At 32.5% G+C, this 22,756-nt stretch overlaps 11 protein-coding genes across 11 annotated transcripts, besides 4 other annotated features; 6 read left to right on the top strand and 5 right to left on the bottom strand.

Moving 5' to 3' along the window:
- Positions 1 to 57: 57 nt before the first annotated feature.
- Positions 58 to 393, top strand: TVAGG3_0267990 (uncharacterized protein; the record flags this gene model as incomplete). Its single annotated transcript, XM_001315006.1, has 1 exon — positions 58 to 393. One exon carries the CDS (start codon positions 58 to 60, stop codon positions 391 to 393), a length of 336 nt encoding a protein of 111 aa, XP_001315041.1.
- Positions 394 to 575: 182 nt separating this feature from the next.
- TVAGG3_0268000 (DNA polymerase delta family) lies at positions 576 to 1,756 on the bottom strand (the record flags this gene model as incomplete). The annotated part of the gene is made up of 1 exon (XM_001315005.1): positions 585 to 1,751. The coding sequence occupies one exon, from the start codon at positions 1,749 to 1,751 to the stop codon at positions 585 to 587; it is 1,167 nt and encodes a 388-aa protein (XP_001315040.1).
- A 608-nt stretch (positions 1,757 to 2,364) lies between these two features.
- Positions 2,365 to 2,394: a mobile genetic element.
- Positions 2,395 to 2,785: 391 nt separating this feature from the next.
- On the top strand, positions 2,786 to 5,134 carry TVAGG3_0268020 (armadillo (ARM) repeat-containing protein family; the record flags this gene model as incomplete). Its single annotated transcript, XM_001315004.1, has 1 exon — positions 2,786 to 5,134. One exon carries the CDS (start codon positions 2,786 to 2,788, stop codon positions 5,132 to 5,134), a length of 2,349 nt encoding a protein of 782 aa, XP_001315039.1.
- A 98-nt stretch (positions 5,135 to 5,232) lies between these two features.
- Positions 5,233 to 6,609, bottom strand: TVAGG3_0268030 (protein serine/threonine kinase protein; the record flags this gene model as incomplete). The annotated part of the gene is made up of 1 exon (XM_001315003.1): positions 5,599 to 6,609. The coding sequence occupies one exon, from the start codon at positions 6,607 to 6,609 to the stop codon at positions 5,599 to 5,601; it is 1,011 nt and encodes a 336-aa protein (XP_001315038.1).
- A 123-nt stretch (positions 6,610 to 6,732) lies between these two features.
- Positions 6,733 to 7,772: a mobile genetic element.
- A 1,117-nt stretch (positions 7,773 to 8,889) lies between these two features.
- TVAGG3_0268050 (uncharacterized protein) lies at positions 8,890 to 9,792 on the bottom strand (the record flags this gene model as incomplete). The annotated part of the gene is made up of 1 exon (XM_001315002.1): positions 8,890 to 9,792. The coding sequence occupies one exon, from the start codon at positions 9,790 to 9,792 to the stop codon at positions 8,890 to 8,892; it is 903 nt and encodes a 300-aa protein (XP_001315037.1).
- Positions 9,793 to 9,889: 97 nt separating this feature from the next.
- Positions 9,890 to 11,119, bottom strand: TVAGG3_0268060 (STKc OSR1 SPAK domain-containing protein; the record flags this gene model as incomplete). Its single annotated transcript, XM_001315001.1, has 1 exon — positions 9,890 to 11,119. One exon carries the CDS (start codon positions 11,117 to 11,119, stop codon positions 9,890 to 9,892), a length of 1,230 nt encoding a protein of 409 aa, XP_001315036.1.
- A 1,284-nt stretch (positions 11,120 to 12,403) lies between these two features.
- Positions 12,404 to 13,441: a mobile genetic element.
- A 2,186-nt stretch (positions 13,442 to 15,627) lies between these two features.
- Positions 15,628 to 16,755, top strand: TVAGG3_0268080 (protein of unknown function, DUF4106 family; the record flags this gene model as incomplete). The annotated part of the gene is made up of 1 exon (XM_051228481.1): positions 15,628 to 16,755. A coding segment is annotated over one exon (1,128 nt), but the record flags the coding sequence as incomplete, so codon positions are not given.
- A 145-nt stretch (positions 16,756 to 16,900) lies between these two features.
- Positions 16,901 to 22,756: part of a mobile genetic element that runs on past the window's edge.
- TVAGG3_0268100 (uncharacterized protein) lies at positions 19,670 to 19,884 on the bottom strand (the record flags this gene model as incomplete). The annotated part of the gene is made up of 1 exon (XM_051228482.1): positions 19,670 to 19,884. A coding segment is annotated over one exon (215 nt), but the record flags the coding sequence as incomplete, so codon positions are not given.
- On the top strand, positions 19,948 to 20,484 carry TVAGG3_0268110 (protein of unknown function, DUF4106 family; the record flags this gene model as incomplete). The annotated part of the gene is made up of 1 exon (XM_051228483.1): positions 19,948 to 20,484. One exon carries the CDS (start codon positions 19,948 to 19,950, stop codon positions 20,482 to 20,484), a length of 537 nt encoding a protein of 178 aa, XP_051098213.1.
- TVAGG3_0268120 (uncharacterized protein) lies at positions 20,895 to 21,296 on the top strand (the record flags this gene model as incomplete). The annotated part of the gene is made up of 1 exon (XM_051228484.1): positions 20,895 to 21,296. One exon carries the CDS (start codon positions 20,895 to 20,897, stop codon positions 21,294 to 21,296), a length of 402 nt encoding a protein of 133 aa, XP_051098214.1.
- Positions 21,326 to 21,681, top strand: TVAGG3_0268130 (uncharacterized protein; the record flags this gene model as incomplete). The annotated part of the gene is made up of 1 exon (XM_051228485.1): positions 21,326 to 21,681. A coding segment is annotated over one exon (356 nt), but the record flags the coding sequence as incomplete, so codon positions are not given.

Consider the following 22,756-nt stretch of genomic DNA (forward strand, 5'->3'; position numbering starts at 1 on the left):
CTTAAATCTTGTCACCTTTTTAATTTGTCACTTTTATCCATTTTTGCAATAAAAAAAATGAGTGAAGACATTGATAAGAGTGGCCTTGTTCATGATATGAATCAACACTTTGCAAAAGCTCTCCAACTCATAGCAGAGTCTTCTGCAAATAATAATGCAAAAATTAGAGAAGAAATTAAAGAATTCTTCATAAAAGCAGAAGAAATTGAAAAGGAAATTGCCAAAACAGAAGTTTCTTCAATCGGATATGTAAAGAAGTGCGAATTAGAAGAAATTGAAAAGCAAAAGGCTAACGTTCTTGAATTTATTGATAAATTTGACTCCCAAATTGGCGAAATCGAGGCTTCATTGCGTCAGTGCATTTTAGAGCATTCTACACATCTACAATGCTAAAATTTTATAAAAATTTGTTATTTTTACAATACCAAATAAAGATTTTCATCAATCTTTGCAAATACTGTCCGCTAATAAACTGTATACATAAATCAATAATATTCAATAGTAATGAGCATCTTTTTATTCGAAAATAAAAATTAAATATCAATTATTTATTTAAATATAAGACATAATTGTTTATTATCTATTTATACAGTGATTTGTATCGGTTTTGCCTCATTAGTCTTTGTATCATAAGCAACAATCGTTTGTGTATCTTTGAAACTTGGAACAGAGATTAATTTAACATCATTATAATCATTCTGTTCAAATTCTGGAGCTAGACCACAAACCAAGACATTTGGTGTGTCTTCCATAACAAGAACATCTTTTTCAATTACAGGAACAGCCGGAAGTTGGTCAGGAGCTGTTGGAGCAATATGATGCCACTGTAAGATGGAAAACTGAGCGTCGGAGAATGTATATCTTGTTGTTTTCATGATGTCACGTGGTGATTCACCGGCATCACATAAGAATAACAAGCCATCAGCCGTGAATTTGGATGGATTCGATGCGAGAACGAATTTCTTACTTGAGAGAAGAACAGGATGATATGGCTGCTGTGGAAGAGAGTTTGTACAAGGATCATTTTGGCCTGGTATAACAACGATCTTCTTTGACTTGGTAACTGTAAAGAAAGACTCAAGCTTGTTAATTGGTAATGGCTTCATAGCTTTCAGCCTCTCATTAAAGGATATCATTTCTTCTGGATCTGGCTGTTCAACTTGGAGGAAGTTGTTTCCGAGGTAAACAACAAGATCAGCACCATTTAGAGTCTTTGCAAGTGCCATATGATGCTTTGTAAGTTTATCATGGTTGATAGCAAGATCTGAAATGAAGTAAATTGTATGGCTTTCTTTAACATCAACCTTCTTTGGAGGATTGTATTGAGGATATATTACTTTAGTAACTTCGAATGTACTGGCACTTGGAACACCTTGAACGCCAATAACAATTCCAGTTACAAATTCATTGTTTTGGAGGCCAACCAATTGAACACGACCTGATTCATCTTCTAGGAATAATGTATCTTTATCAGATTGAGTTAATTCTTCAGGAGCTTGTGATTCATAACCGATATCTTTGTATTCATCGAGAATATTTTGTCTTGAAGAAAGATTCTTGTACAAAACACCAATGATTGTGCATGGTTTGTCTGGTTCCATTTGGTTTAATTGCTTGCAAAGGACACCTTCAACTTGAGATTCAATCAAAGGACGAAGTTGTTTAAGTCTGTCCTGGTATATATTAAAGAACTGCCTATTTGTATAGTTACTTTTGGTATGAAAGCGTGAAGCATCATATGAAAACTCCATTTTTTGTACCTTAGCCGTTTAAAAAATAAAAATACCAAATCTTGAAAGCATTGTTGATTAAGAGCATAAATTTTGATATAAGTTCATGATTTTGAATCATATTTATACAATAATATGAACTATTTTTTATATTTTTTATCATCAAATTTTAAATTTTAGGAATCAATCTTTGTGGCTATTGAAGAAAATTTTATTATCATTAGGATCTTACATTTATGGCTATATTTCAATAATAAAGCAATGCAAAAAGATTTCTATTTCGATTTGTTTGAATTATGAGAGAGGGTCAAAGTTGCTATTTGTCACTTTTCCACAAGAATATAATGGGGAAAAAGTTATCATATAGTTGATCTCATTCACTGAGGTGAGAGATGCATGTAGTGTAATGTTATAAACAGTGGGATTGCTGCTCTAAGTCCTAGGTTCGAGACACATTGGCTTCATTTTTCTCTTTTTTATTGACGTAAACTATTCAATTTTTGTGTTATCCATTCAAATTTCAGAATTTTTTTTGCAGATTTCACGCTACATTCGAAGTTACCTTTTGTAACAACCACCACCGCCTACGAAAGACGAAAGTGTGTCACGATTTCACCCGGAAATCCGACGGTTGTTTAAGAGTATGCACTTTTGTCACCTACTCTTTGAATTATGGCATGCACTTTTAAATTTTTTATTATTTTTACTAGTTCATTTTTAAACCTGCAGTAAACGATATCAATAATTTATTAGTCAATTGGTTGATGGCGACTCTCGAAGAGTTCGTCGGGATAATTAACAGTGCATATGATTCCACGAATCCAAATCAAGATGCGCTCAATGCCCTCAACCAATTGCGTCATGAAAATCCATTTATTTTTCTTTATGATTGTATTTCTTTATACCAAAGCAATGACGAACAAAAATATAAGCAATTTTGTCTAACTCAGATCAAATCAATGCTTTGTGGCTCCCAATTCAGTACATTTAACAAAATTTTTGAATTTTGGACTGAATTTAATCAGACATATCAACAGACTACTATAGTAAATCAAATGCTTTACAACTCTATATTAACACCAGAACTCTGTGATGATCAAAACATCTCTAGTTATCTTTCAATCATCATAGCCAAACTAATTTCATTCGATATTACTTTCAATTTATCAGTAGACTATTACAATACAATTTATGAATTACTTTTTAGTGATTCAACTTCAGATTCTGCAAAAACAACAATAATCAGAACGATTTCCAATGTTTTTAGAGAACCTAGATTAAAATCACTATTACTTATGAAAGATAGAGGAGCATTCCTTTCCGAATCAGTCCTTAAAATTCTCCAAAATTTCACAAATTCTCCACAATTTTTTTTATCCATCTTCGAACTGATACAATCGATATGTAGCCGTGTTAAAAACAGGCAGATATGGCGTACAGCAAACTTTATTGGGCTTTCAATACAATATTTCAGTCAAATTATTCCAGATTCAGATTCAGACTTAATTAAAGCCATGTTCTATTCATTTTCATCATTTTTCAAAGTGAACTACAATACAATTGCAGAAACCGAAAGTTTACAACAACAATTACTCGAAATTTCACAAATTCACATTAATTCGGCAAATCCAATTTCTGTTCAACAAGTAATGAGATTTTACAGGAAGACAGCTAAATACGAACTCGTTTTACCATCTCTTGTCGTTGTTCGAATCAAAGAGACTTTAATTTCGAAATTTGGCTCAGATTTCATCACTCCTGTTATAAACAACCTCGACGGACTTAGCGATAACGATCAAAATATTGAATTCATGTCAAATGAAGACATTTCAATATCAACCGAAGCTTTTGAGATATTAAACAATTTTTCAAATTTAATTCCAGATTTAGTATACGAGCAAGTTGATTATTTCAACGAATGCTTAGAGTCTGATGACTGGAGAATCATTTGCAAAGGGTTGTTGGGCATAATGGCCGCATTTACGACGAGAAAACCCGAAATCCGAGAAATCTTCGAAAATCTTATGGCTCCAAACTCATCAGGACAGAACATTTTGCTTCAATTCATGAACTCCGATATCATAAGAGTACGATCCATCACTACAAAGCTCTTGAAATTCGCAATTAAAAATATTGGCTCAACATATTTTTTGGAACCAGACTCAGACGGCCTTGTTTCCATCATAAAACAACTCATAGTAGGTGGAATACAACAGGAAGACCCAGATTTCCTACTTTCAAGCTTAAGTTTGATGAAATCTTTTGCAAAAATCTTTAGTAGAAGGATAGCAGCGTTTTTAAACAAGACATCAGACATATTCGGACAAGTTTCCGATCTAATAATCAATAATTTTCTTAAGTATCATGACGATATTAATATGATCAACGCCTTAAAGGGTTCCTACGAGGATTTAGTAATTTCTTTGTCATACGAGCTGTTTAATGTGAAGATTGAATACAGTTTGAAGTTCCTAGAAGTACTTCAATCCACTTTTGATGAATCTTCCGACACATTTAAAGCTTCTCTGATCGAAATCATAGGTTTCTTGATACATAAATACCAAATACCACGTGATTTCGCCATCCAGCTCTGGGATTATATGTATTCTTTGTTCACTTTTACTCCAGAAGGCGAAAGTTGGTCGATGAATGATGTGGCAAGTTCGTCACTTTTTGTCATGGAATTATTACTTGAATTAAATTACGACGAGATCAGGGATAGAGCAGGGGACCTTCCTTTGAAGATACTAGAAGAGATACCGCATGATATTTCAGCAAACAATTATGAATATTGTTTCTTTTTCCTTGAATCTTATTTCAAACTTCCAAATTTAAATTTGGGAGATTATTATAATGTTTTTATGGAGAATTTGTTGGATATAGCAAGCAATTGTTACGATCAACCAGTTCTTCCATACATATTCCGTGCAATTGCTGCACTTGTCTTAGTTTCAATGCTATCCGCATTAAATTATTACGACCAACTCATTTCAATACCCCAGAAATTCAGTGAGATCGAGTTTGACACAAATGAGAGTACACAAGTGAAGAATATGAGAGAAATAATGGCCCAACTTTTATCTCTTAATTTTTCTTTGGCAAAGATGTTATCTGTGACAGATAACATTACATTATTGGAACAGAACGCAACACAAAGGATAATCTTCTATCCAACAGTTGCAATTCCAATGGATTCCATGAATTATAATCTTGCAAACGCAATTCTTTTGTTTATTGATAATATGGCAACACTTGATAAACAAAAGCTCAGCCATAACTTTAGAAGTAACTTTAATAAGAAGGAAATCAAAGAAACTCTAGAATGGATTAATAAGAATTATCCAAATGATAGAACACTTTGCACAGTAGTAGAACGCACTAAAACAACTATAGAAAACATGTAGTACTTATAAACTGTTTATTATTTATCTTTTTTATGAAATATTAACTATTTTTTTTATTCTTTCATTTCAATGTAATTGAAACAAATTTGGATGTGGTACTTATATACATATTTAGCATATATTTTTTTGCAAAATGTTCATTAGTATTTAATAAAATGAATATATTTTTATGATTGCATACATTTCTTTTCGTTAATTCTTTTAAAAGACATAGTTCAATCATTTGTTGTTTCAATTTTAGCAATCTTGTGTTCTAAACAATATAATAATCTAGATTTGTCTTAATAGTTGTTATTTGCTTATGGTAATATCATTTCACAAAAAATGGAAATACATCTTGGATGTTGATGAAATTTTCCGTTTCCCATTGCCGATAGCCTTTATTTGGTCGGGGATTGTAAATGTTTTCTGCATTCAAAAATCTGATCAATAATAAAAATAACAAGAAATATTTAAAAACAAACTCATACATCACGCAAATTCTTCGGTTGCTTGATGTTTTGAGGTAATTTTCCGATAACTTTATCATGGATGAGCCTCGATCTTGAGAAGCAAGGAATTCCATTGGACAAATTGAGTTTAGGAAGAATAGAGCCGGATGAAGTCCTTCTCTCTGAAACAAACCTTGCCATAATTATTTTCTTGTGATTTTTCATATCAAGGCATGATAGTAGCTCTTCAGAAGATGCACGCAACAAAGGATCTATAACAAGTGATTTTGTAATGAGAGATCCCATTATTCCTTTTGGTTCAATATTAATTTGCAATTTGCTATCTTGGATAGCTTTAACATATTGGGCTTCGCTCGAATTACTCCATGGAAGAGTGCCACAAACAAGGAGATGTAATAAGACACCAAATGACCAAATATCTGCCTTTCTTCCATCGTAGTTCCGCGATAATATTACCTCTGGGGCTATGTAACGTGGTGTTCCACACATGGTATGAACAATAGAACTGTTTTCCTTTGACAGGCCAAAGTCTATTAACTTAGGAGTATTGAACTTGTCAAACAAAACATTATCCGGACTGAGGTTTCTGTGCGAAATTCCTCTTTTATGAAGATAGTCTAGTCCAAGTAAAATTTCGTAAGTAATTTTCATCATTTCTTCAATTGAAAGTTTTGTGCTTCTATGAAGCAAGGAGGTTAAATCACCATTCGGAAGGTACTCCATGACAATCATAATGTATTCTTCCTCGTAAATGATCTCTAATACACGAACAATATTTGGATGATTAAATCGTGAGCTTAAACGAAGTTCGTTTTCAAAATATGACATCATGTTTTGTTTTGTAATTTCATTTCTAACAAAGATTTTGATAGCTACATTTTCATTCGTTTTTTTATCGACAGCATAGACAACAACACTGGATTTACCTTTGGAGATCGTATGCATTACATTGTATTTGCCGATTGATTTGGGAACTTCAATATAGCTATCTGGTAAAAGCATATCTTCCTTCTCAGTACTCATTTAATTTGAAAATTGAATAAGAATAATTCAATGAAAGTTAAAATAAAGTCTTAAGTAATTAACAAATAAATAACTCAAGGAATAGTCAAAACGAAATCGTTTTCAGTTTGAATGAAGCTTTAAGGGTGCACCTGTATTTACGTTTATTTGAGAGGAGGAGGATTACCCTCTCAATTTTGAGGGATTCGTTAGTTTATTTTCTCGATGAATATGCAATAAAATTTGATTTTTACCTTATCAATATACTTCATATAATATACACATGTTCATGTAAAAACTTTTTTCCAAAATCCTCAGGAATTAAGGGATTTTTGAATTTTAAGAATTTTTTTCGAATTTTTTCGAAAAAAAAATATTTTCAGAACAGCCTTAACGCTAAGATTTAGGAACAATGTTAAGTATCAAAAAGAAAGGAGGTCTGATATAGACAACATATATCGTTGAAGGTTGAAAAAATCTCTAATATTTGAGCCCAAAATTTCAAATTTTAATTTTTTGAAAAAAGAGGCCACCTGTATGTACGTTTATTTGAGAGGAGGAGGATTATATTTTTGAAAGGGTGAAACATTATGAATATGTTAATTATATAATAATATGTATTATTATAAAAAAAGAAAAATAAAGCACTTTAATTTTTTTCTTTCTTGATTTTTTACAAAATCTACTTAGAATTATGCAAAATATGACTAAATAATTATAAATTTCAAGTTAAATTTTAATTTCGATAAATAATTTAAATTTCAAAATATCAAGTTCAGTTCGACTATGTATGTAGTAATTCCTCAATAAAGTTCCAAAACCCTATTAAAATATATGAACATTTTCAACATTTTAATGTTTTTATTTAAAAATTTGATGGAATATGAGCTTCAAACAATTATTATGTAAATAAAAATAATTAAATATATGTATTTATTCGTATTACAACCGTAGTAAGTCGATTCTTCCTTTCTTCTACTGAGTTTTGAATTTGATTTCGAATTGTAAAGAGATTCAAAGGGAAAATACTAGCGGATAAAAACTACCTCCATGAAAGGGTCATAATGGAGTCAAGTTGTATTTTTTGATATTTTTTGCTTTTCGAGCTTAAATAGGTAGCCAAGATAATGCCTAAAAATAAGGTTCTAAATTCTGAAGTTTACATGATCCTCTCGTGTGCACCCTTAAAAAATTGATGGAGACTTTTGCTCAAGCGAATTAAAAAAGATTCATTAATTAGTTCGAGAAAATATTTTCATAGAGCAATGTTCGGATTTTATATTCAATTTAACTTTTGTGAATGCCCAGTTTTTTACAATTAATTGAGATAAGTTTATTCTATGAGAAATTATTTTTTCTCAAAAATGCTTCCTTAAGTGTATCCAATTTAATTCATATTACACAATTTTACAGTTCCACACAATTTATTTCGCAAGATACTCCCTCAAATTTTTTTCTTGAATTAAAGTTTAACCAACAATGAATTTTAAATGAGAACTATTAAGGACACATTTAAGCACCCTAACCAAAAATAAACATCGAATTTTTGTATAGGGGTCAAAAAAAGGTAATTTCAAAGAATTACGAGAAACTAATAAGTTCATGATACTCCACTACATCTTGGATTTCCAAGTTTTGGCAAAGTAGTCGACCAGATAACAAAGTGTCCGAAGTATTGAAAAAATATTGAGTTCAAAAGTAAAATATTCTGATGATTAGTGCAAATAATTATCTGAAATTAAATCATGAGAAACAATCAGATATGGCTACATATCAATTATTTATCAATTTTATAAGCTGTGGTAAAGCAATATTTCAATTTTGATGAATTTAATGCATAAGAGCATTTCACTTATAATAATCAGTAAATGCACAGTTAATTCAAAGAATCATACAATATTCATCATCAATAACTCTATTTATTTTTGCATACGGATACATTTCGAAATTCTTTAATATCACTTATTATGCCAAACGATAATATGTAATAAAAGATTAGGAAAAGATTGTTTATTTTGGACATCTTTAATTAATATTTGAACCCATTAAATCTTAACATCAGAAATAGAGCAATGGATTTTATTCTAACTATATGTTTGGATATTAAGACTCATGCAATGTTTTTGATTCTTTTGTTATCATATGCTTAATTAGAAGAGATATCTATCAAATTGCAATGATTTTCTTAAAGGATTACTGAATGGTTATATTTTCAAGCATATGATGAGAAAAATAATAAGAAAATTAACTAATAACATGGAGTTAAACTCCAATTTTTATAAAACAAAAATACAATTAAAGTTACAAAGTCTTTTTCATTGATATTATACCTGAATCAGTTGCCATATATGCCACATCCCGAATATTTGCCGAAAAATTTCCATTTGTAAATGCAACATTTTTGTTTACAGCTGTCATAGCATTGTTTAGATTAAAAACATCATTTAATTGTCGACTTGAAACCAAATAAGACTTATCTAAGGAAAAGAGAGTTGTTTGATGATTGAACCAACCTAAAAGCCATTCAGGCCAATATTCTTTGCTCGATATAAATGGAGGAATACTGTAAATATCAAAAGGCATGTCAGTAACCTGGAATAAGAAGAAATCTGTATAATCATATACTTTATTGAGAGATTTCAGGTAAGTTTGTCCAACAATTACATATTTACTAGTATTTACATCTTGGATAGCCTTCTGAACTGCAGAAAACCATTGAGATTGAATGAAAACTGATGGACGAATGAAAACAGCGTATTTAGATGTAATAAGTTTTGTTCCTATTTCGAAATAATCATCAAGGTATATATGTCGTTTCATATCAATTCGTCTTGTCCATGCTAATTGAACTCTATCTTTAGGAAATGAAGAAAGAAATGTAAAAGTTGCATCAAGTCTGTTATTTGATCGAAGTATTAAAACTTTTGCTTCTTTTGAAACATTTAACCAAGAATGAATTGCATTTTTGAATTCAGAGTTGATTGATTGATCTGGATTTGCATATGTTATGAATGTTAATTGCGAAATATCCATTTGTGTCTTTTCATTTTGAACATCACAGTAAGGGCACACGATTTGCTTACCGAAATCTAACTCTCTGAGAATAAAAGCAGTTAAAGTGAATGACATTGTCATTGCGACTAAAAGTGTTTTCCAAAATGGAACGAGTTTAGCTCTAGATCTCGGAGGTCCAATTGTGTTCATAAAAAAATTGAAGAAAAATTTGAAGAAACATGGAAAATAAAACAAGAATTTATTAAAACAAAGTTTAACATACAAAAATAACACAAAATCAAATAAATTATTTCATTATATTCTGAACTAACTGAGTAAGCAATCTTATCTGGTCTTTCATTTGGTCCATCTCGCATTCCATACTTTCAACCTTTTGTTGGAGTTGTCTAACTGTCTGTTTCAGTTGTTGATTTTCTTTATCAGCTTCCGAAAGATTCGACTGACCAGAACTTGGTTGTTTGGTAATAGTGAACCTTCCTTTTGTTATAGATTCTGTCGGTTCTGAATGCGGATGCGATGGTTGTTCAATTCCTTCAAAATTCCATTGCATTGGGCTTGGAGGATGTTCTGCTTGCGGGGGAAGTGTTTGCTCTTTCATAGAAAACGCAGAAAATTGCTTTTCTATTGTACGAAGTCTTTCTCCAATTGGAGGAATCTTTGTAAGTAATGTTGCGCTGATATAAGAGTCTGATTTGGCTTTAGCGATAAATGGATGACGTAGTAACTCTTCAGCGGTAGCTCTGTTCATTGGATCTGATTGTAAGCACTTTTCAACGAAATTTCTGAATTCGGCCGAATATGGAGCGTTTGTAGGTAATTTCGAAGGCGGAGATTTAAGAATTTTAACCATGATCTCCATAGGCTTCAATTTGGAATAAGGAGCTTCGCCAGTCGCGAGTTCAATCGCTGTAATTCCGAGAGACCAAATATCAGCCTTTTCTGTGTATCCGTGGTCTTCAGTGAGCACCTCCGGAGCCATGTAGCATGGTGTTCCAATTACTGTATAACGCGCTCTTTGACGCTGGCCATCTTGAAATAGACTCGCTGCAACTCCAAAATCACCAATTTTCACGGAGCCATCTGCACATAAGAGTATATTTCCTGGCTTTATATCGCGATGTATTTGACCATTTGAGTGGATGTAATTAAGCGCATTTAAAACACCTTTCAATATTGTAGCAATGATAAATTCATCATTAAAACCACGAGGAAATCCATAGCGCATTATATCGTAAATGGAACCGGCACTGCAGTATTCCATTAAAATGTAAATGACAGTACCTTCAACGAATGATCCATAGTAACCTACAACATTAGGATGCGCTGAAGATGACCAAAATGATACTTCCTGACGAAGAAATTCTAGTTCGATTGGATACTTTTCCATATCAATCTTTTTTATTGATATCTCGTTTTGATTATCTAAACATATGGCGGAGAGAACTTCAGAAGTGGAACCGCGTCCAATTGGTTCAATAAATTTGTAATGGCTAATGCTGTTAGGGAAATTAATCATTTTTTGGCAGTTGAATAAATTTCAAATGTTTACATTTTTTCAATATAAATTTTGTATAAAGAAGATCCAAAATGATACACTATAGTCGAAATTGTTGCATGCTAAGATCAGTCATAATGTAAACCTCTCAATTTTATTGTCGTGGGAAGTATCTCAATTCCTTCAAAAAAATTGAAAAACTATTTAATTTTAAAAATATAATACTTTTAATTAGTTAATTAATTGGAGATATTTTTAAAAAATCACTTTTGATAATACTTTTGAGAACTTTAATTAAAAAAATATATTCAAAAATATACAGGATATCAAGAGGGAATTGTTCCTTATGAGGTATATAGTTATGATGTATACCTCATAAGGAACAATTCCCTCCTTAAAACGAGAAAACTTGTTCGAAATTGTTTATCATTTCGAACAAGTTTTCTCGTTTTTAATAAGAAACTAAAGGCTATGAGGCACTGATTATATATTAGTGCCTCACAGCCTTTAGTTTCTAATAGATAGCTGGGAAACTTTCTCCAAATGATAAGTTATTCAGAGAAAGTTTCCCAGCTATCAAGAGGGAATTGTTCCTTATGAGTTATATAGTTATGATGTATACCTCATAAGGAACAATTCCCTCCTTAAAATCGTAGACATTTTTATACTTATTAATCACCATTCAAATCATATTCCTCTGAAAAGTTATTTTATTAAAAATTTAGAATTTTAATAAATATAGAGTTTGAATTTCATACAATACCTATATATTTTCAATAATGGAATTTGAAAACCATTCTCAAAAGTTCTCAGAAAACCTTTTTTTCATTAATTTTAAGAAATCTGAGTATTAAATTAAGTGATAAATTCGTTTGACACTACTTTAATTTTTAAATTCAAAAAATTATATGTGCTTCTTAAAATGACTCAAAAAAATTTTATTATAAAATAATATATAATATTAAAAATCCCACAACATTTTTTTACTTTACATAATCGTACTTCCTCGACGATTAATTTCCACTCAATTTCTATCGTTGACCGAACTTAGCATGCAACAAAATCACCAAAAAATTAGTAACCATTTTTTTCAAAATTTCAAAAATTTCGGAGTGACGATGGAAAATTTTTTCCCTTGCGGGCAATCCTTGACCAAACAAGATGTATCGTATAACCCTGTTTTCCACTTCTCAAAAAAGTTATTTTAAAGCTAAGGATGGGTCATTTGGCTTATATGTGATCAGATTGTTGATTTATATAACTAAATCTGAATTTTTTTCAATATCAAATTTAATCTCTAATTAAGGGTGCACACGAGAGGATCATGTAAACTTCAGAATTTAGAACCTTATTTTTAGGCATTATCTTGGCTACCTATTTAGGCTCGAAAAGCAAAAAATATCAAAAAATACAACTTGACTCCATTATGACCCTTTCATGGAGGTAGTTTTTATCCGCTAGTATTTTCCCTTTGAATCTCTTTACAATTCGAAATCAAATTCAAAACTCAGTAGAAGAAAGGAAGAATCGACTTACTACGGTTGTAATACGAATAAATACATATATTTAATTATTTTTATTTACATAATAATTGTTGAAGCTCATATTCCATCAAATTTTAAATAAAAACATTAAAATGTTGAAAATGTTCATATATTTTAATAGGGTTTTGGAACTTTATTGGGAATTACTACATACATAGTCGAACTGAACTTGATATTTTGAAATTTAAATTATTTATCGAAATTAAATTTAACTTGAAATTTATAATTATTTAGTCATATTTTGCATAATTCTAAGTAGATTTTGTAAAAAATCAAGAAAGAAAAAAATTAAAGTGCTTTATTTTTTCTTTTTTATAATAATACATATTATTATATAATTAACATATTCATAATGTTTCACCCTTTCAAAATATAATCCTCCTCCTCTCAAATAAACGTACATACAGGTGGCCTCTTTTTTCAAAAAATTAAAATTTGAAATTTTGGGCTCAAATATTAGAGATTTTTTCAACCTTCAACGATATATGTTGTCTATATCAGACCTCCTTTCTTTTTGATACTTAACATTGTTCCTAAATCTTAGCCGTTAAGGCTGTTCTGAAAATATTTTTTTTTTTCGAAAAAATTCGAAAAAAATTTTTAAAATTCAAAAATCCCTTAATTCCTGAGGATTTTGGAAAAAAGTTTTTACATGAACATGTGTATATTATATGAAGTATATTGATAAGGTAAAAATCAAATTTTATTGCATATTCATCGAGAAAATAAACTAACGAATCCCTCAAAATTGAGAGGGTAATCCTCCTCCTCTCAAATAAACGTAAATACGGGTGCACCCTTAAATATATTGTTATGATCACAACTACACGCAAGATATGTTATTCGAACGGATTTACTATACTTACTTATAGTGAATTTGCAGAAAGTAATGTATCTTTGATTGGAAAATTAAAATTATCTGAAACTTGACATGTATTCAGTTAAAAAGTAATATCAGATATTGTTCATATGGTTTAAATATGGAATTTGTATAGTTCCTTATATCATATAATGCAAATATTGATTCAAAGCATTGATATGAAAAAACAATGATTTATATGGTAAAATATATAAGGTGGAAATTGCAAGACACACGGTATGCGTATGACGCAGAAAATAGATTCTTGACGTAAAAATTTAATGTCGTGATGAACTACTCATATATTTCATATCATCAGAAGGGCACCCTTAATATTAAAGACCTAATGACAAACAACTTCTTTTAACTTTTAAAACAATTTGTTGAATATTTTATTCTATGCTGGGCAATAGAAGGTCAAAAGATAAAGGTGAAACTGCTCTTATTGTGGCAACAGAAAAATGTGAAATAACGTTAAATAGTTCATCTATATTGAGGTTAATAATGAAGATAGCATTAACGAAGGAAGAATTATTCCTTTAGATGGTACACATTGAGACAAATATGAAATTTGAAAAACATCTTCAAAGGTAATCTATTTTTGAATATAAGCAATTAGCAAAAATTCAAAAAGCTGCAAAAGTTATCTCATTTTTGTAATAGATTTGCAATATTGAATTTGTTTTGCTTAATGATATAAACGTGCCAATCTTAAACAGAGTTTGCACAACAATTTTATACCAAATTTGATTAATTTAATGCGTTTTTTAATTAATTTTTTTAATTTGTAATTAATACACGAGTTCAGGTCAGGTATGAGGGGCTTCCAGGGGCTGCGCCCCTTCTAGCCCTAAGAAATTTTGCCCAAGACCCAAGAGGAGGACCGAACCCCAGCCGACCAGCCGTTGACTTTTTTTGTAGAGCACTCAAAATAGTATAACTTTGTCCGGACAAGCAAGGGGCTATCGTCGCTACAGGAAAAGTTACAGGCGTTCCAAGGAAGTATACTTTGAGAAGCCTTTCCCCCTTATAGAATGAGAGAGGACGGTTATTTTACAAAACTGACAACACTTTGGCCGAGTAGTTTTTTGAGCTGAACAAAAAGTGTCATATAAACACCTGTCAAAAACCGCTTTTTTAACTTCACTTAAAATGCCACGTAAGCTACGTAAGAATATACGTAAGAGGAAGAGAGCATTGAAACATCCAATAGTAAAACTAACACCACAACAACAGTTGCAACAACAAATGCTGAATGACCCCACCATGTTGCAACAAATGTCAAGCAACCCTATGCTTTTAAACCGAGTTCTTGGTGCACAGAGTGGAGGTTTAAGAGCGGCACTTTAGCGAAAATGGCAGGCTATGGTGGAGCTGCAGACGGAACAGCTTATAACCTCAAAGTCAAATGAATTTGAGTTCACTCAAAAATCAAATATCAGATGTCAAAAAGTCAAACATAGACATACAGAAGCAAATAAGTGAAAACGAAAAGAAACTAGAATATGACAGACACACAAAGAAACTCAATGAGTTAAACGTAGAGAAAAAGAAGAAAGAAGAACAACTGAAAGAACTAAGTACAGAGGAATATGCGAAAAAAGTGTCAGAAAAGCAGCAGAAGTAGCAAAAAATGGAACAAGATGTTGTAAATTTGAAAAACCATACTACTCAATATAAAGTACTGAAAGATGAAGAGATAAAACAAAAAGCCCTGAAGACATATATGGATAGCGATGAGTATAAAAAAGAAGTTGAAGCAAATGTAAAGGCAGAAAAACTTTTACAGTTGCAAAACCAAACCGTACAGTATGAAAACTTAGCACAAGAAAGTAAAAATAACGACGCAGCCATGCAAAAGGCAATGAAAAAGCGCAGAATATATAAAAGCTAACAATGACTGGTTAGATGCCCAAGCCAACGCCAAAGCAGCCCAACTTATAGGGTCAATAAGGACAAAAATACAAGCGGATGAAGACAGTTCAAATGAAGCTTTAACAAATGCTGACTTTAAGAACGCCTTCGAAGCTCTTCATAGTAAGGTGAAAACTAGTGAACGACTTCTCATCTGGAAAGAAACTGAAGTCTGAAGGTTTCGACAAAGAGTTAAAAGAAGTAGCACAAATATGACGAAAATAACAGATGCAGCAACGAGACAGGCAGTTCAAAGTGCCTATGACGCCGTTAGAGCAACTGTTGTGGAAAGTCAAGAAAAAGAGTTACAACAGACCAAAACAGACCTAGTAAATGCTTTCTTAAGAACGAAAAGTCAGGTAGGACATTACGCTGCAGATGGAACATATGTGCCAGCTGGTGGAACATATATACCAGCTGTTGGAATTTATATACCACCAAACCCTCCAAGAGAAGCACCTGCACCAGGACTACCTAAAACATTTACATCGTCACATGGACACAGACACAGGCATGCACCAAAACCAACACAACAACAACCACAACCAGCACAACAACAACAACAAACAGTTCAAAACCCTGCACAACAACCAACAGTTCAAAACCCTGCACAACAACAACCACAAACAGAACAAGGAAACCAAGAATTCTTAAAAATGCTTAAAGAAGACTATGGCTACCCAGATAGTATTGACTTTAGTGACAGATATAAAGAAGCTATTAGAAAGTTCAAGGAAGGAAATACTGACCCGAACCTATTTAGCTTTATGGCTCAGCACCAAATGGGATATAATTTCAAACCTGGAAAATACAAGCTCGCTAAGGGATATGATTTAATAGCATATCATCCAAATGACATGACTGAATTTACTCCGAGATATTTGATGTCAGAGCTAAATGACAATTTAACTCTCTTCATGAAACGCGTAAAAAATAGAGACGGAACGAAAGAAGAAAGGTTTATGAGTCCGGATGACTTAGAAAGGGAACTTGTTGAAAACGGTCTCGGAATATATGAAATGCCAGCAGATGAGGTACAAGAAACTCCACAGGAAGAAGTTCAGATACAACCAGACATGGAAGAAATAGTTCAGCAACAACAGCTAGAAGAGCCTGAAGGAAACGAACAAGTCCCTCCTTTGGAAACTAACTTCACAGAACTAGATGAAGATTTGGAACAGCCGAAAAATCTTGACCCTCAACAAGAGTATGAGGTGAATATGGAATCTTTCCAAGAGTCTAAAAAAAATTCGGCTGACATAGTAGAAGAATATCGAAAAATGTTTGCCGACATACAAAAGACTCCAACACCAGATGAAAATATTCAGCATAGAATGGAAGTACTGAAAGAAAATGTACGCAAATACAACAACCCTTTTTACTTACGAGCATTTAACGTTTCAATCTTTGGATGAACTCGGTGAAAATAAAAGGTTAAATTTCAACAAAACATATAGAAATGAAACATTGTTTAAAGTTCATTCAGAACCTAACCAAGATGGAAACAAACCTACTTTTGTTTCTGCAGACGATGGAACTACAATGAGATGGGGTCATAAAGCTAATCCGGATAGGTGGTTCATAAACTTACAACCACAATTCCAAGAAGTTGTAGACGCAATGGAAGTCAATGGTGAACCAGATATAGCTGGTATTTTCAGCGCGGCTTTAATGCCATTGAAAGATATGAAAGATGCAGATATTTTGGACCAGTATGAAATGAACATGGCTGATGGAAATATAACACCTGACGTTCTAAAACATTTATCTCAAAGAACTACACAGAACCATAGAGATGGTATATTTGGTGAAGAGTTTAGAAAGAAAGTTAGGGAGAGAAGGAAGAGACCTATTGTACATGACCTTGCAAACGAAAGTTTACAAAATGTCATAAAAACTTACTTTGCAGACAATGAACTGAGAAGGGATGAATATTTAAGAAAACTCAAATGGACAGTACCAAATGAAATGTTATGTATTGAAAAACATGTTCCTTGACAAAATAAACCAACTACAGAAATAAATGACGCAAGACTGAAACATTGGGTAAAAGCTTTCCCATTCACAAAAGATATTGTTGTAACATGGAAAGAAAACCAGAATGGCTACAAAACATATATTTGGGAAACGAGCTTATTCCATATGGACAGGCACTGTTTGAAGAGCTTGAACCGGAAACTCAGGAAAGAGTCATGCAAACAATACGCGAAGACTCAAATACAAACTATGACAAAATCTTTCTAGGATATAGGTTACCTGAGACGGGCGACCAGAGCCCAAAGGCAAAAAGGACATGGGAAATTTACAACATACTAGGTGAACATGAGGCAAAGATGCAACAACTTGAAGCAGAGGGCAAGTTACCAAAAGCGACACCAAAGAAGAAGAGAAGAGTAGAAACAAAGTGAAAGTAGTGAAGAAGTAACTTCATCTAGTGAAAGTAGTGGCAATGAAGGAAAAAGAAGAGTTAAAACTCAGTCAGGAAGAAAGTAAAGCTTGGTCCACGTGGTTCTATTATGACACATAAATCCAACTATTCTATATTTTTACACATATGAAATGTACGCCGCTCAGAATATAACGCCAACAGTTTTGGATGCCATGAATGGAAATGTTTCCGAATGGTATAACGAATGCGACAATGCCATTAGAAGGTCAGAAATAGTTCCTGGAACTTACGAATATACAACTGCTGTTTCTTATGGAAACGTAGGTGAGTTTGGTGAAGGTTCTTCAACAACAGTAGATATTGCTTGCGACAGGTTTCATATAATTTCTATTGACAACTCATTCTTATACGTGGAACAAGACATTGAATATAAACCTTCTGCCAAGTTGTCTGACAAGAAAGGTTGCAATGGAATTTTCTATGTCGGATACCAATATGCTCCAGAAGTTTCATGGGATATAAGATATATTCTAACTCCGACTTAGTTCAAACAGTAACATGGGCAAACTATGAATGGTTCGCTTTGAGAAACTCAGTACAACACAAGCTAGAGAACAAACAGACCAGTATGCAACCATTGAGAAAATAAGAAGACTTGACCCTAACGTTCCAGGAGTTTATGTTAACCTTTCTGGACAAACTGCGCGCAGCAGTAACCAAAGTAAAACTGAAACTTAGAGTCCCTTTGTCATCTTTCCTCATCTTCAGGTTTTTAAGATACTTGCCAAACTGGGCAGGAAAAATTTCTATCGAACTTACTCCAAGCAAAAATAACTTAGTCATTGCACCAACACAAGACCCATTCACTCTTACAGACGTAAAGGAGCAAATCAACGTCATTCGCCGAATTTTGCAAAGACAAAGTTGACTTAGACTTTGGTTTCTCAAACCTCAACACTGAAGTAAACTATTATTTCAATGCTGCTGGAACTGCTTGGGACCCAGTTAAGTTCACATGCGAAAAATTTGAATGCAAGAGAATAGAAAGCAGACTTGCAGTCTATATGTTGGACCCAGATATTTCAAATGCTTTAGCTGCCAAATATATTGCAGTTCCACTTATGTTCCCTATACACCAAATATCTGTCAAAGTTTGCAGGTGAAGTTGGAAACCAAGTGCTGACCCAGGTGCAAGAACGATATTGCTTTAACAACTGCAATGAAACATGCAGATACTATTTTGTACTGTTCAGACGAACTATAAATGACTATTCTTGTTTCTACAACCCCGGTATTAAATATCATAAACATAGATGGCAAATATTATCCAAGAGAAGAATATTCTACAGTTGAAGATATGAGGTCATACAACTTGACATTAGATGCTATGAACTTTAACAACAACTTCACAACAACCATTAACCCTGAAATGCAAAGTTCTATTATGCCATATGTGAAAGTATGGACTCATACAGGAGGTCAAAAAACTCAATATACAAATAGAGACCGTTCAAACTTTTGGCTTGGCATTCCATTTGCTGACTCAGAAGACTTTATGGGTGGTATTTCAACTGTTGGTACAGTTCAAATACAATATACTGGTGACAGAGACGGTCCAGATGAATTGAAAGCAAAGAAGTTTACAAAACCAATAGCACTTTTCACGGAAGATGCTCTTTTGAAGATTCGTTCGATGAAACCTGCTGGGCTCCTCAGATTGGCATAACGACAGCTTCCATCGAGCAGATTTTGGCAGCAGGTCAGTAAGTTGTTCTTGAACTGACTTCTCTCCGTCAAATATTGACAGTACGCCAGTTTTGACATAAAATTGTAAGATAAACTTACCTTTAGAAATATCTGTAAGTTTTGTTGTTATATTTTTGTCAACGTCAAGAACTTTCACCATTTCAGTTATACCAACTTTCTTTGCTTTATGAAAATATTTTGGTTCAGCAAAGACTGCTATTCTATAACATTTTCCATTGTTTGTGTAAAGAACTATTCTGTCAATGAACTTGTATTGTTTGTGTGTGTAAACTTTGTTCTGCTTCAATTCGAAGAGATACTCGAATACGTCCATCTTTTTATTTGAAGTAAAATGTCATTTCCGAAAAATAGAAGCGTAAGTGTTTCAAAAGGTTTAATGGCGGTGGCAGATGTGAAGTTAAATTCACCAACTCAAACAAACAGTCAAAGTGTTGTTGTCAATGTCAAAGAAAGAGATGTTGAAGTGGGGAAACCATACGAGGACGAAGATGGTATAACAATTGTTCCTGTAAAAGAACAACCAACATACCCTGAAGTTAGCAGAGAGTTAAGTTCTGTTGCAGATATTCGAAACGACTACCAACAACTTAAAGACAAACTTAAAACTCAGGAGAAGATTTGTCAAGCTTTAGGTATAATGTTAAACTTGGTCGAACACAACCCTGTAAAAGTGAACTCATATGTCATTGCACCTCATGAAGTTTTGAAAGAACTATTGAAACTTTTGACAGAGGCAGACGATATAAACATCAAAGAAATAGAACCCGACATTGCTTGCTGTGGTGTTTCATATAATGTCATTGACAAGATATACGTTATGAAAGGAGGTGAGACGTTGAACTTAAAGTATAGTTTCCCAGACGTCATAAAAATATTTGACGACCACAACATTTCATTAAAATTTATTTGCTAAGTAAAATGGCAGAAGACATAGTGGTTTATACTATTACGACTAAAAACCCTGAGTCATATAATTCTATAACAACAAACTTACAAAGTCCTCAAGGACGATATTGTAAACTAACCTTAAACACAATGACGACTAAAGCTTGTTTTGCTCTTTTGACACCAGAAGACTTTGTTGTTGTGAATGGTAAAAAATACTTCTTTGAAGATACTTACTCAGATATACCACCAACAGGTTTTGTTGACTTATTTAATACTTTAAGGACGGATGTAACATGTGCTGCAACTAGAGCAGGTTTCATTATGTTTGGATGTCCGACTGAGTTTACTATAAACAATATGAGCTATAATACAAAACTTATATCTGGTTTTTACTACCAACAGTTTCCTATAACAGGAAAAGGTGTCATACAAGGAATGTCTATTCCATTGACTTTAAGTACACCAATCTTATATATTGTTTCAAACTTAGGTTCAAAGTGCTATTCGAATGTCGACAGAAACTACTATGACCAAAAGATACTCATGCGTATAAACAACACATTCTCTGCTGGTTTGCCTATTGTTCATTCGAATGCAGAGTTTTCAGCTTTAGTAAACTCAAACACTTTAGCAAACATAAACTTAACCTTAGTTGACGCAAACTTTGTTCCTGTAAAACTTTTATGTCCTATGTATTTGTCAATGACGGCAGAAAGTTTCGAATTGGAAGATGCAACTGGTGAAAGTATTGTACTACAAGAACAACTTCAACAACAAATAGCTCAAGAACAACAAATGCAACAAATGGAACAAATGCAACAACAAAGTCAAGAATAAAAAAAATATTTTTTTTTATTTTTATAAAAATGTACAGAATAGATGTTTCAGATTTTTATGACTTCCAAGCCTTCAGAAATATGTGTCCATTTAGAGACTATAACAAAGCAGTCGAGAATTTGAAACGTTTAGTCATTTATGTCGACTCTGCCCCAGAATGTTATGTCATGAAAGAATGGGATGTAGTCTTTAACAAACCAAGAGCAACAATAGTTTCAGAACAAGAATGTAGACAGAAACTTAAGAAAATAAAAGTCGTACAAGTTGGTATGAAGATGTTAGATGCTTGGGATATCTTATTGTCAAAGTTAGAAGATTTTTCAGTTCGTGGTATAAAGTTCTATACACCTTCTCCAAACTTCTATTCTATCTTCACTGGATATAAATACGAACAAGTAGAATGGAAAGAAAATGTTATAGAAGCTTGGTTAGACCATGTCAAAGAAATTATATGCAATGGAAACGAAAGAGTCTATGAGTATATCTTATGTTGGTTTGCAAACATCTTACAACATCCAAGTGCTAAAAATGAAACTGCTCTCATCATAATTGGAAAACAAGGAACAGGTAAGAACACTTTCTTTACAGATATTTTGTGCAAACTGTTAGAGGGCTATTCGAACCCTAATATGACAAACTTAGAAAACATCTGCGGTAAATTTAACTCTTCAATAGAGAATATGAAACTTATAGTATGTAACGAACTTCAAAGTATAGATACAACAAAAGTTTTGAACTCAGATGCTTTGAAGAGTCTTATAACAGACAAAGTTGGAGTTGTTGAAAGAAAATATAAAGACCAAAGAGTTTGTGAAAATGTTGCAAACTTCGTTATGGTTTCAAACAATGCTGTTCCGATGAAGTTAGAAAGTCTGACAGAAGATATGTAGTTGTCAGAACGTCAGATTCTCATATGCAAGATACAGAATATTTTGACGACTTAGCAGAAACTTTAACATCTGACTTTTACAACCACTTGTTCTCATATTTCATGACATTAGATATTTCTAAGTTCAATCCAAGACAAATTCCACATACCGAAGAGAGACAAACATTGTTAGAAGCAAACAAGAGTGTATATGAACTGTTCATAGATGAAACTGACTTTGAGTGTTTAGATGAAAGTCATTGTACGATTCGTATAAACAGTATTGTCAAGAATATGGTTATATGACAGCGTCTAAACGAACATTCTTGGCAAATGTCAAAAGTCTTTTAGACATACAGAATGGTGTATATACAAAGAAAAATTTTTCTGAGTAAATTTTAAAAAAATATTTTTTTTTATCCGATAGAAAAGATGGCGAAATTCATCTCAGTAAACAAGTACATGTCAGGACTTAAAGAAGAACTAGACCCATTCACATATTTGAATGTTTTACTTCTACCATTTTGAAAAGTCTACATATGCAAAGTTTGGAACATCGAACCAGTTAAGTTTGCTATTGTGACTAAAAATG

This window comes from Trichomonas vaginalis, chromosome V (assembly GCF_026262505.1).
Source record: "Trichomonas vaginalis G3 chromosome V, whole genome shotgun sequence".
In the NCBI taxonomy this organism is placed as follows: domain Eukaryota; phylum Parabasalia; order Trichomonadida; family Trichomonadidae; genus Trichomonas; species Trichomonas vaginalis.